The following is a 14,487-nucleotide window of genomic DNA, read 5'->3' on the forward strand; positions in this document are numbered from 1 at the left end:
TACGGGCTTTGGAGGCAGAGTGGCTGAACTGGAGGAGCTGAGGGAGGCAGAGAAGTCCATAGATGAGGCTTTCCGGGACGCTGTAGAATTGTCCCACCTCTGGTCAGAAAGCCTCTGTGCTGTTAAGGAGGATGAAAGGCTCAGGGAAGGAGAGCAGTCAACCAGAGCAGAGGGAAACCTTCCCATAGTTGGGACCTTCCTTTCAGATGTTGGGGTATCCTCTCACACTGAGGTTACCTCTCCAGGGGAGGGAACTCCAGTCATTAGGAAAAGGCAGGTGTTAGTAATGGGAGATTCGATCATTAGAAATGTAGATAGCTGGGTTTGCGATGACCGGGAGAACCATATGGTGACTTGCCTGCCTGGTGCAAAGGTTGCGGATCTCTCAAGGCATCTAGATAGACTTATGTGTAGTGCTGGGGAGCAGCCAGTGGTCGTGGTACATGTAGGTACCAATGACATAGGGAAGGGAGCAGAGACATCCTGGAGGCCAAATTTAGGCTGCTAGGAAAGAGACTGAGAGGACCTCTATGGTGGCATTCTCAGAAATGCTTCCAGTTCCGTGTGCAGGGCCAGGAAGGCCGGCAGAGCTTCAGAGTCTCAATGGGTGGATGAGACGATGGTGTAGGAAGGAGGGGTTTAAATTTATAAGGAACTGGGTAAACTTTTGGGATAGAGGGAGCCTATACAGAAAGGATGGGCTCCACCTAAACCAAAGTGAATCCAGACTTCTGGCACTTAACATTAAAAAAAGTTGCACAGCAGTTTTTAAACTAAGAGATGGGGGGGAAAGCTGATTGGTGCAGAGGAGCATGTGGAGCAGACAGAGACGTCTCTTAGGGTATGTCCAGACTACAGGGTTTTGTCAACAGAAGTTTTGTTGACAGATACTGTTGACAAATCTTCTGTTGACAAAGAGCGTCTAGACTACATCCAGTTCTGTCGACAAAGCAAGCCGCTTTGTTGACGTAACAGTGTGGACGCAAAGGACAGTGTAGATGCAATAATGCCTTCTATCGACAGAACTCTGTCGATAAAAGGTGTTATTCCTTGTAGAATGAGGTTTACATACGTCGACAAAACTGCTGAGTTTTGTCGACGTTATGTTGACATAACTCAAAGGCAGTGTGGACGCAGGTATAGTTTTGTCGACAAAAGTCCACTTTTGTCGACCAAACCCTGTAGTCTAGACACACCCTTAGAGGAGAATCTATTGATAGAGATTCTCTCGGTTTTAGTGAGGAGGAAAGGATGGAAGAGGATAAAGTATGGGCCAGATCAGATTAAAAACATTCACATCAAGGATCTGATACATCAGAAAAGGGCAGACAAATAAACCGTGACAAGTTTTTAAAGTGCTTGTACACAAATACCAGAAATCTAAAAAATAAGATGGGTGAACTAGAGTGCCTTGTATTAAAGGAGGATACTGATATAGTAGGCATCACAGAAACCTGATGGAGCGAGGACAATCAATGGGATACAATCATTCTGGGGTACAAAATATATCAGAAGGACAGAACAGGTTGTGTGGGTGGGAGAATGGCACTATATGTGAAAGAAAATATTTAGAATCAAATGAAGTAAAAATCTCTTAAATAAATCAACATGCTCCATAGAATCTCTATGGATAGTAATTTCCTTCTCTAATAAGAATATAACAGTAGGGATCTATTATCGACCACCTGACCAGGACAGTAATAGTGACTATGAAATGCTAAGGGAGATTAGAGAGGCTATCAAAATAAAGAACTCAATAATAGTGGGGGATTTCAACTATCCCCATATTGACATGTCACCTGTTCAGTTCACACCCTCTGATCAGGATCAGGCATCATTCTGTGTGGTAAACATGTCTTGCGAAAAAATGGCCCCTGCCTCAAAGGCAAGCAGTCTAAGTACAGTATATAAAGAGAAGAGACAATGGGATATATTAACTTCAGGGTGCCTGGCCCCTCGTGATGTAAAATTTCATTTTTGTGGGGATTGTGGTGGTGGATGGTGCCTGGAATCTTTGTTCTTTTGGGGTGGGGGAGGGGAGAGGAGGGAAGGGGAGGAGACCTATAGCCAAAAGAGTGTGGCTCAGGAAAATGCAACCCTAAAATATGCTGATTTAGCTCATCCCACAGGACTGCCAATAACCCCAGCCTTCAAAGAAAGGCTCTCCTCTCTCATTCACTTTAACATTAGGGGGGTACCGAAATACAACAATGATTGGTACATGACACCATGTTAATACTACAGAGTTCTTCTAGCCCAGCTACATTGGTCAGGCATGTTAAGACTGTGATCCTTGACTGGCAGAGCTGTACTGGCAGAAGTCTGTAGTGTAGATGCAGTTATATTAGGGTATGTCTACACTACAGTGCTAATTCGAACTAACTTATTTCGAATTAGTTAATTCGAAATAAGCTAATTCGAAATAACACATCTAGACCCAAAAACTAATTCGAATTAGCATTTTGCTAATTCAAAATAGCGCGTCCACACTGAGTGGACGCTGGGTTGCATTTAAGGGCAACTGAAACCGGTTCTGGCAGGGCATCAGGTCAGTAGTTGCTTTGTGTGGCTGCTGTTTGAGGCTATCTGAGGCTCGTGCTTAAAGGGACCCCCCCCTGGACAGCCGGTTCTCAGCTTTTCCGCTTGCTTTCCAACCTCGCCGAGGGACAGCAAAGCGTTTTCCTCTCCACCTGCCTGTGTCGGTGGTTCCCATTGGGGACGCTGCCGCAGTTGGCACCATGGAGCCAGAGCTCGCCCTGGGCATGCTGCTCCAGTGTTTGGACTTGCTGCTGCAACCCTGGCCTTCCTGGGGGTCATGGAGGAGCCGCAGCAGCGGCTGGATGCCAGCGTGCCCCGATGCATCTGGCGTCTGGACACCAGCTGCGACTGGTGGGACCGCATTGTCCTGGAGCGCTGTGGAGACCAATAGTGAACCCAGAACTTCCAGATGAAGAGGGACACCTTCCTGGAGCTCTGCGAGTGGCTCGCCCCTGCTCTGCGGCGACGGGACACTCTCATGAGGCCCGCCATCCCCCTCCAGAAGCATGTGGCCATCGCCCTCTGGAAGCTCTCCATGCTGGACAGCTACCGATCTGTCGAGAACCAATTCGGCGTGGGGAAGTCCACCGTCGGAGCAGTGCTCATGCAGGTACGGCACTCGCTGGCCACTGAGCCGGGAGGGGAGAGAGGCTGCAAGGAGGGGATGGGCCACCCCAGGGAAAACAGAGGGGAGGAGGCGAAAGTGCCCTGCATGGGAGCATTCGGTCTGTCCCGGCCGTACTACACGCCGCCCGCAGTGGCCAGGATCGCAGTGGGGGTCACTTCCGGGAGTGGGGCACAGGACAGTGCCAGGGAACGAATACTCCCAGCCACCCGAGTGCCCCAGTGATTCGCGGTTTGCTGTGTCTCTCTGCAGGTGGTCAAGGCCATCAACCGGGTGCTGCTCCACAGGTGCTCCGCCTTGCCGACCCAGACACAGTCATCCAGGGGTTCGGCGCCCTCGGCTTCCCCAACTGTGGGGGGCCATCAACAGGACGTAAATCCCCATCCATGCCCTGGAGCACCAGGCCTCCAAGTACATCAACCGCAAGGGGTACTTCTCTGTCCTCCTGCAAGCTGTGTTTGACCACCGGGGCCAGTTCTCGGACATTAATGTGGACTGGTCTGGCAAGGCAAACGACGCCAGGGTGTTTCACAACTCCTCCATGTGCCAGAGGCTGCAGGCTGGGACCTTCTTCCCCAACCGCCACATCAGGGTCGGGGACGTGGACATGCCCGTCTGCCTGGTGGGGGATGCAGCCTATCCCCTACAGCCCTGGCTGATGAAGCCGTACACGGGCACCTCAACCCCTCCCGGCAGGCCTTTGATGCCAGGCTCACCAGGGCCCACATTGTGGTCGAGGGGGCCTTCGGACGCCTGAAAGCCAGATTTAGATGCCTCCTCACCCGCCTCGACCTCGCCGAGCACAATATCCCTCCCATGGTGGCAGCATGTTGTATGCTGCACAATTTGTGGAAGGAAGGAGGAGGCTTTCCTGCCAGCCTGGATGGCTGAGGCTGAGTGCATGGCTGGCCAGTACATGCAGCTCCGCACCACAGCCATCCAGGAGGCCCAGCGGGGGGCCGTCCAAATCCAGGAAGCCCTGCAGGAGAGTTTCCAGGTGGAGGAGGACTGAACTCTCCCTGCATGCCCCACTGGGGCCTTCTTCCACCCTTCCTTCCTTCTCCTTTCTCCTCCCTCACCCGCCCTTCCTAATGTAAAATAAAAACACCTGTTTTGCCAAAAAAAACCTCTTTATTGTACATAACTGGGGTGGGGGGGAGAGGAAGGAGGGTGGAAGAGGGGAGGGGGAAATCTGGAAAGAAGGGGAGTGGGGGGAAGGGAAAGCTCAGGGTTGGGGGTCCTGCTGGCTTTCCCGTCTCTCAGCACTGCGGGTGCGGGGGCGTTGGGGGGAGTGGGTGTGGAGGGTGGGGCAGGAGGTGCGGAGGAAGCGGGAGGGGGAGCAGGGGTGGGAGGAGGAGCGAGAGCTGGGGCGGCCGCAGGGGCTGGAGCAGGAGGAGGCAAGAACCTGTCCTCCAAGGTCTGGAGGTGACCTCTGAGGGTACGGCCCTGCTCCTCCAGCACCTCCAAGTGTCACTGCTGCATCCACAGGTCCTCCCGGACCCAGTGGTCCTGGGTGTGGAGCTGGTGCTCCAGTAGCTGCAGGTGCCACCGCTGGTACTCCTCCAGGTTCCTGGTGCTCCTGCTGGCCCGGGTGCGGGTGGCTGTTGCAGGCAGGGTGGTGTGCCCTGCAGTCCCAGGTGCTGCTGCTGTGGTGAAACGAGCAGTGGTCAGTTCTCCCTGGGGACACAGTGAGTGAAACCCAGCCCCCCACTGCAAGGCAAGGTCAGCATGTGGGGAATGGGCCAGGGCCCCTGCATGACACCCAGCTGCTGCTCCATGGTGGGCAAGGCCCAGGCGCATGGTCCCTGGGCTCCCTCTCCCCCCTCATCCCCCATACACATAAGGGGAGCATGATGGCACTCACATGTGGAGCCCTCCCCGGCCTCAGACGACACAGCCAATGTGCTCTGTGGGATGCCTCGGGGGTCCTCAGTCCTGGGCAGGCTCCCTGCAGGCTCCTGGCTCTCGGCATCCACCTCCTCCTCCTTCGTGTCAATCACCACCCGGGGGGCATGACCGCGTGAGCCCCCAGGATGTGGTGCAGGGCCTCATAATGAGGGCATGCCTCCAGGTCGGCCCCTAGCTGGGAGGCCCTGGAGTAGGCCTGCCGCAGGTCTTTAATCTTGCAGCGGACCTGCTCCTGGGTCCGCATGTGGCCTCTGGTGGCCAGGCTGTCAGCCATGTTGCTGTAGACAGCTGTGTTCCCGTGGCTAGTGCGGAGATTGTGGACATTGGAGGCCTCCCCCCAAACCTCGATGAGGTCCACGATCTCTGCACTAGACCAGGAGGGCGCCCGCCTCTTGTGGCCCTGGGTAGTCTCCTGGGAGCCGCCAGTCTGGTCCTGGGAAGAGGCAGAGGGCTGGGTGGCAGCAGGTGGCTGGCTCATGCTGTGCCAGGTGCAGGGTCTGCTGGCTGGGTGTTGGCAGGCTTGCAACTGGCACAAGCACTGTAGCCAGACCGTGGCCCTTTAAGGGCTCCAGGGCCGGGAGGGGGGCAGAAGAGTTTCTCTAGTTTGGCCCAGAGTGGCCACCAGGGCAACCTGGGGAGGGCTAGCCTCCAACTAGTTTGAATTAAGTGGCTACACAGCCCTTAATTCGAACTACTTAATTCGAACTAGGCGTTAGTCCTCGTAGAATGAGGTTTACTTAGTTCGAATTAAGCGCTCTGTTAATTCGATTTAAATTCGAACTAGCAGTTTGTATGTGTAGCCCCTATTAAAGTTAATTCGAACTAATGGCTGTTAGTTCGAATTAACTTTGTAGTGTAGACATACCCTCAGTGAGACTGCACTTCTGCTCATGCCACTTGTTTCATTTCAGAGTGGTGAAATAAGTCTTTCTGATAAGAGTAGTTTTGCCAGTAATTTTGGTGTACTTTAGGAGCACTTTGCTGGTAAAATACACTGGTGCACCTACCATGTTGAAGTCCTCCTCATGTAGACAGGGCCTAAAATAAATTATTTAACTCCTGGTTACTCACTCTTCTGCTGTCACTGGATTTTTGTGACAAGCACATTAGTAGAAAAAGGCTTGAATTAGTCTGTTTGATTCTAATAACTTCAGTTAATGGGACGTGAATTTTTGGCTCTCACATTTCCATTCCCAGACGATATGCTGTTCGTTATCGAGAAAAAGGGGAATCAGCAAGGTGGGATTACAAACAAGTACCTAACAGACGGGTGTTAGTGGACAAGCTGATACCAGACACCATGTATGAATTTGCAGTGCAAATTTCAGAGGGAGAAAGGGAAGGCAAATGGAGTGCTTCTGTTTACCAACGAACCCCAGAAGCTGGTATGTAACAAAATTATTCTCAGTGAGATGTACCCTTTGAAGATTAGATCTACTGCAGTTATAGAGGGATCTATACTTCATCAATGTTGTTCATAGTTTGTCTTTGAAATAATTGCACAGAAGGTGCTGGAATGCAAACATCGGGCAAAAAATATATTTCATTGTGCATAACCATTACTTAACCCTAATTTCCATTTTTGTGTATTACTGAATATTTCACAGCTCCTGCTAGTGCACCTGAAAATTTAGACGTTTGGCCAATTAAAGGCAAAACAACCTCTGTCACTGCATCGTGGGAACCTCTTGCAGAGAGTGAAGGAAAAGTAAAAGGTAAGTCATTATTGCCAATTCACAATTTGAGAGAGCAATTAAAGACAAAATGACCTGCAGTATTAAACTAATACTGCTGCAGTATGTATTGTACAAATGTTTAGAGATGAGGGACTTTCACACTATGGAGACCTCAAATAAAGGGAACTTTCTGGGTAAATAGCAGCTGACGATACCATTTTTAGGACCCTGCAGGGGCTCCAAGTCTGAAAAAGTTTGGGAAATCCTGGGCTAAGTTGTCTCTCTTTTAGATAAGGGCTCAAGTTACCAAGGCAAGAATTTAATATACCGTCTGGTTGCTCTGTATGGACAACTTTACTAATTGGCTGTGTCTATATTGGCATGATTTTGCGCAAAAGCGGCTGCTTTTACGTAAAAACATGCTGCCTGTCTACGCTGGCGGGGAGTTCTTGCGCAAGAACACTGACGTTCTAATGTGTGAAATCAGTGCTTCTTTTTCAAGAACTATGATGCTCCCACTCAGGCAAAAGCCCTCTTGCACAACTGTTCTTGTGCAAGAGGCCATTGTAGACAGGCAACATGAATTTCTTGAGCAAGAAAGCCCGATGGCTAAAATGGCCATCGGAACTTTCTTGCGCAAGAGAGCGTCTACACTGGCACGGATGCTTTTGCGCAGAAGCACATGCCAGTGCAGACGCTCTCTTGTGCAAATACTTCAACGCAAAAACTCTAGCATTAAAAGTATTTGCGCAAAATCTTGCCAATGTAGATGTAGCCATTAAGTCCTAATCCAGAAAAGCATTTAAACATGTGCTTAACTTTAAACATGTGAGTAGCCTCGCTGACTGCAGTGGGACTACTCATGCTTTCAATTAAGCTTCTGCATAAATGCTGTTACTAGGGAAGCTAAGGTCCCAGTATTGCCAAGAATCTAGCTATTGGACTGCTGCATCTTGTGGAGCCTCACAAAAGTAATTGGGACTCTGTGGCAGTGGGGATTCTTCTGCAGGGTTGGGGTCTGAAAGTGTAAAGTGATGATAACTCTATCTAGCATATAAAGGATTAAACGAAAAAGTATCACTAATAAAATATTTTACCTTCTTTTAATATTGCATATCTTAAAGATTAGTTGGGTGCATACACTGTTTCGAATCAAACATTTTTTTAAAAAATTTCTACTAGGATGAAAAGCTTTGAACTCTTTGACTAACTATCAGAGTATTTACAATCAGTACCACCACGATTTTATTAATGTAATAACTCGGTAATAGTAATTTAGAATGGTTATGGTTGCATCAGACTTTATTGCCAGTAGCTACAAGGCAATTAAAGACTGGTTAGAATGTCAGTGCTCCACTTATGTTCAACAAATTGTCTAGCTATCATTAAATTTAATGTGTTACATTTGTATTGGAATATATTTTGAGTTTAGAATGTTTTGAATCTTAAGTGCTTTTAAGCAAAAAAAAAGTGATAGCAACGGCTAAGCCACCTAATATTTGACTTTGTAATCATTTATTTTTTCCACTTGCTTTCCAAATGGGATACATAGCTCCCATCACAATGAATGTTTGGTATAAGGAGCAACAATAAGGATGCTTGATTAAATGTTCTGTAGAAGGATTTATGTCCTGTATTTTGTATGTTTAATCAGCTAATTTACTATATATATTCTTGTCTAATATGTTGAAAGAATGTATATTTCACTTACTGTATATCATGTCTTATACTCCAGCTGTTGACTCGACGTGCATTGCTAATGTATTAATTTTAGTAATGCACGTTCTAATTCATCCTACCCATACAGTCTGTCCGCTGGAAACAGGACTGTTTTCAGTTTCCTCCTTCCAACCGTCTGCCAAATCATTTCAGAATACATTCTTTCATACGCCCCGGCTCTCAAGCCATTCGGAGCAAAGTCCATCACCTATCGTGGAGGTACTACTTCTGCCATAATAGATGGTCTGCAGCCTGGGGAACGCTATATTTTCAAAATTCGTGCAGCAAACAGGAGGGGACAAGGTCCTCAGTCTAAAGCCTTCAGTGTCATTATGCCAACAGGTAAGTATCATGTGCTTATCAGTCAGTCTATATATATATCAGCATATACATGTTTGTGTAATCTTTTATTACAGTCATTAGCTTTTCATTCTACTAAACTGTAAAATTCCAGTTTCATAAAACTGTTTCAAAGATTCTTTAATAGCTAGTTTGTTATAAGCTTTAAAACTTACACCTGTTATGGCAATACTGATCCAATCTGTTATCTTCATAGCATGTACCGTATAAAGGGAAGCAAATACTTTAAGTAAATCTGTATCTGACTGTTTTCTGACCTGATGCATGGAAAATATATATTCCTTTTGCTTAACAATGCTGTGTGAAATCTATACTGTATTTTGTTTGCTTGTACAGTTCCTGATAATATTTCCAACATATAGAAATACAATTTTAAATGTTAATGTACCAAGTTCTTTAGTCCTTATTCAGGCACAACTCCAAAATATTTACTTTTTACTATTAATCAACTGGTATACATCAGCATAGCTGCATTGAAAGCTGAAGCTAGACTAATTCAGACTGGAAACAAGGCTTACATTGTTAATGGTGAGAGTAGGTAACCAACAGAATGAGAGTCATGGTGGATTCCTTTGTCATCACTGACAATTTTAAAACCAAGGTTGGATGTTTTTCTAAAAGCTGCTCTAGGAATTATTTTGAGGAAGCCCTATGGCCTGTGCTATACAGGAGATCAGACTAGATAATAATGGTCCCTTCTGGCCTTGGAATCTGTGAATCTATTAATCAGTAAAGCTATGCTGAAGATCGGACTCTAATTACTTGTCTAGCGCTGCCTGCTCTCAACTGATTGTTTAATTATTTTAAGTTTTCCACAGTTGATAATGTAGTGATATTTGTATTTCTCAGTAGGTTGACTAGCACCGAATTAATAACTCTTCAATGTTCTCAAGCACGATCTGGATCTTGCTGACTGATTACTTTTTCTTAGACATGCTGTTTTTATGTTTCACTGATTTTTTTTTTAATATTTATTTTCTCTTTTGCAGCCAGTAGAGATGATTTGAATGTTCATCAGCAAACAAACACTCAAGATAATACGGAGTCTAAAAAACCTGGTGATGCTGCACCTTCATCCCCACCTCAAATCTTTCCTGCTTCTTCTCAGAAAATCCAACCATCAGCTTCCTCTAAGCATACTGTTCATTCATCCAGTTCTCTTGGTGGTGGAGATTCAAAAAATCCTCTTTCTGAGTTTAAGAATAAACTCTTTAATAGTCATGGAGTACTGAATAAATCACAGCTATTCTCTAAAAAGACATCAGAGCGAGAACCTGATCCCCAATCCACTGAAGTTACAGATGATCATGATTCCTCCAATGAAACTCCAACACCATTGCCTAAAATGCAAGATCAAAGAAGAATCATTGGGCCCCATTCTCCTAGCAGGACATTTCACTCTGTCCTTTCATCAGGTAGAATGCCAGTGAGACTACGTACTCCAGTAAGGGCAAGACAAACGAGCACAGACAAACATGGCTCTTCATCATCTTCCTTAACCCAACATTCCTCATCCTCTTCCTCTGCATCTTCCCCCATTCCTAAGTACACAGATAATGAAACACCACGTCAAGGACAAGAAAACTCTAACACTCTGGCTTCCCCTAAAATCCCTTTAGATAATCTGCCTCCTGAAAATGTACCTCATGATACTGCAGGTAGTGTGGAGGAAAAGCAAGTAAGTCTAGATTCTGTGCCATTAAAAAAAACTGGGTCTAGTCGAGTATCTCCTAAAATTCCAGAACATACTCACTTGACTTTGCCATTGCATCGGCAATCTGCTGTGTCTCGCAAAATGGTCCAGAGCCATCAAACTAAATCACACATCTCTTCTATGCCAATTAAATCACCTACATCATCAACAGTTACAAGCTCTCAAAGTCATTCACGCTATCCCTCTTCTAAAGTAGTTCACTCTGGCACCCGTGATAGTTATGACAATTATGATAGCAAAGAGGCAGAACGAAGAAATGATAGGTCAAGTTCCAGTTCTTCTTCTCATGATGGAGATTCACTTCCATCACTGCAAACTAAACTTCACTCAGGTTCTAGTCCTCAGATGTTGAAGGATCCAAAATTAGCCACTGCAGCTGCATCATCACAGTCTGCTATTTCTGCTTCTGCTCATCATACTTCGACTAATTCTCACATCCCATCTTCTGCTAAACTTAAAATTGATGGAAGGGATGATGATAATTATAGTGAGAACACAGAAACTGAAGAGGAAAAAAAAAGACAAGACGCGTCATCTTTTAGGTTTAATTCTAGGCCGTCTTTAGGACAGACTGCATCTGAACGTTTAAATTTGCTCAAGCACAAATCCTCTCAAACAGGCAATATGTTTCTAAGCAAGATCAGCAATAATCAAGATTCTAAGCTTCACCCCTCTAAGCCCCCTTATTCTGCTGTCTCCTCAAAGGTTCATTCTCAGATGAATGCACACCGAACTTCAACTAGTGTCAGTAGGCCTAGTTCCAATATTGATGGAGATACTAGAGAATTGGAGGGTGAAGATGAGAAACCATTACCTTCAACTATTGCCCATGGCCACTCACCTTCCTTGTCTAGACAGTCCTCTTCAGTAGCAGTCTATTCTAGAAGAAGTAGTCCTTTGGTAGAGTCTCGTACGCATCGCAAAGTGCCAGTCAAAGAAAAATCACAGCTCTTTGGTTCAGAAGATGAACTTAATACAGAAACAGAGGAAATTCCTGCAAAATCAAAACAGGGTATACCTTTGTCTAAAAACCCATCAAATGGAGTCTCTCGTTTTTCATCCCAAAAAACTCTTCCTTCAGAGCCAAGCACTTCTCAAAAGGCACATGTTGGTCAATCTCAACGTCAGTTCTCCTTAAATTCTAGAGGCAGGCGTCCTTCTCAGATCTTTCCCAAAAGAAATGAAAAATTACAGGAGGATGTGGCTGAGGAGGAGGAAGCAGATGACAGAATAAATGCCCATTCTGAATTTGCTAAAGATGTCTCTTCTTCTAAGAGAATGTCTACCTCTTTTTCTCCAGGAAGTTCTAATTCCTCTCTTTCAAAGCTCCAGCAATCTATTTCTCAAATTAGTACAGTCGATGAAAACCAGAAAAGTAGGCATAACTCTCCAACTTCTTCCAGAGGATCCAGTTCATCTTTGCCAGCAGGCAGATCTATTGGATCCAGGATAGCCTCGTCAAGTGAGCATGTGTTAGATTCATATAAATCATCATCTTCTCAATCACAACCCGCCGAGTCAGGCTCTAGATCTGTCACTGACACAGCAAAGGACAATCATAATAGCAGGGTTACTTCTTTATCTTCAAAGTCATCCTTGAGACAAACTCATCCTTCAGTTCCTAATTACCACTCAGGTTCCAGAGTCCCTACTAAAATAACACCCAAAAATGAGAGAAAAGATGGCCCACTCCAGTCACCACCAACAAAAGTGGAGCTTTCTCCAAAAGTTCATTTCTCCTCTTTATCTAAATCTCACCAGTCAGTTTCAAAAGATGATGATGATGATTATGATGCAGGAGAAGTGGAGGAGAAACCCACATTATCTTCATCAGCAAGAGGATCATCTTCCTCCAATTCTAGAGGCAGGATAAATATAAATGACGGTGGCACCAGGGATAAAAGGAAACCCATAGACTCTCGTCTAATACACAAAGTAAATGCAGCAGAAGAAAAAGAGGAGGAGGAGGAAGAACTTCCCACTTTAAAACAATCTCTTCCTGTGTCACAAGGCAGGTCATCATCTTCTGTAGTCTCAAGAGTTTCTCAGTCGCCTAACAAACCACATGCATCTTCTAAGCCAAGGTTGGCCTGGCCGCGCTCCTCTGCATCTATATATATGCCTTCTCAACTGCATCCCACACACACTGCTTCTCTAGCTCTTTCTTCACCTACGTCCCCTCCTGTCCCCCGTCAACGGCTACAGAGCTCCAAGCTACAAAACCTTTCCCAGCGACAATTCGTCAGACCACCATATAGACAAGGTAATATATTTAAAATTATTTTATTAATTCTGTTGTCTTGCGTGTTACCCCCGCCCACAGTAGCTGTTGGATAAAAGCTAAATTGTTTCATTCAGATACAAGTTAAAATACATAATTCAATGTACAGTATTAGTTTGGTAGTTTCCAGAAAGCCCCATCAGAATTGGTTCCCCGCTGTGCACAACACAGAGGATGATCTGGTGAGAGATCACAGTCCAAAGATTCGATCCTACAATCTGAGCTGACCCTCATGCCTTTTAGGTGTCCTGTCAAATCAGTGAGGCTCAGGGTCTGCCCCAGGTTATCAGATTACATGATCAGGGACTATCTATAGAAACTATGCAACACCAGGGTTGCCAATTTTGGTTGAACATCATCCTGGGGGTTTCATCACATGGCATAATTGATAATCTTTAGTTCCTGGAGACTCCAAGACAATCTTGGAAGGTTGGCAACACTAATTATGCATTAATGTCTTAACTAAGTATATGTGGAAAGAACGTGTACATGCAGGATCTTTCTCTGGTAGATTTCTTTTCTGCAGAAATGATTCTATTTCTATTCCTTGCGTGGGTTACTGTAATAGAATTCTCCAGGTTCTGACAAAAAGGTGCTGTTCTGGTTTCTATTATTTATCTTCTGTGATATCACCTCCTGTCCTCTTACAATAAGAAGTTTTCTCATACTGACCTGGTTGTTCTGCTGTCTTTAATTAGTTTTCAGAACCGTTCCCCCCTCCCCTCCACTGCTTCACTTTAAAGGGGATTGTATCTCTGTTGTTATCAGAATTTAAATGCTGGTCTCTAACATGGTTGTGAGATTTACCCCTGAGGTTAGTGCCCACCAGAGGCTTAATTTCTTGATGGGTGTCTTCTTATTTTGTTTGCTGAGTGACCAATAACAATAAGCCAGTAATTTCATTGCAATACTATTTTGTAATCTACAGTGTATAATATTTGATACCCCAAACAGTCTCAGTAAGCCATAGTTAGGGATGCCTGCTCTCTCTCTAGTATATAAACACTCAAAAGTAGTATTTAACCATATCTGTTCTGTTTCTCTATTGAGTAAGTACCTTTTTTGTGCCATAGGGGCGAGAGACTGAACAGCTTATTATGGCCCCACTCCATCAACAGGAGTTATGCAAAGTGATTCTTGCTAAGCCACGTTGACTTTAGTGGGACTCCAGTTGGGTGAAGGAGTTCATTCGTTTGTACAGTTCTCCTTTGTAGGCTGGACTTTAAGTAACATTGGTGTCACAGAGAGGATAGGGTTTGGGGGATTTTTTTGCATGAGATTAAGTTTAGAGTCTAATTTTTTTTTCAGAGGTGCTGAGCACCCACAAATCCAATAGAGTTAAATGGTACCTATAGGTGGTCTAAAAATCAGGCCCTTTGTTTTTTTTGGACCTACTAGTTACATCCATCTGTGTGGAGCTGCCATACCACCTCATCAGCAGCAACAGAACAGAGAAGTTAACAGCATCACACATGCCTGGTGCTGCTCTCCATCCCAAGATTGAGTGCCTGTAGTTGAAGCCATTGCTTTTCTAGTGCTGAGCTGAATTATAGTATACAAAGTTTGTTCTTTCAGTCTAGTGTTTTCTTCCAGAGGTAAGGAGAAATATCACAGAGGCATCTCCATTTCCCTCCACTTTTGGGTTCTTTGTATAAGGTCACTATGG

The 14,487-nt window shown here is 45.4% G+C and overlaps 1 protein-coding gene across 2 annotated transcripts in view; it reads left to right on the top strand.

The window, feature by feature from the left end:
- The window catches only part of FNDC1 (fibronectin type III domain containing 1), a 129,275-nt gene that overhangs the window by 58,710 nt on the left and 56,078 nt on the right, over window positions 1-14,487 (top strand). For both annotated transcript variants that reach the window (XM_075924558.1, XM_075924559.1), the window contains exons 5-8: window positions 6,269-6,456; window positions 6,679-6,786; window positions 8,620-8,808; window positions 9,816-12,803. In XM_075924558.1, coding sequence (XP_075780673.1) covers window positions 6,269-6,456; window positions 6,679-6,786; window positions 8,620-8,808; window positions 9,816-12,803 — 3,473 coding nt within the window. The remainder of the gene's footprint in view (window positions 1-6,268; window positions 6,457-6,678; window positions 6,787-8,619; window positions 8,809-9,815; window positions 12,804-14,487) is intronic.

This window comes from Pelodiscus sinensis, chromosome 3 (assembly GCF_049634645.1).
Source record: "Pelodiscus sinensis isolate JC-2024 chromosome 3, ASM4963464v1, whole genome shotgun sequence".
Classification (NCBI taxonomy): Eukaryota; Metazoa; Chordata; order Testudines; family Trionychidae; genus Pelodiscus; species Pelodiscus sinensis.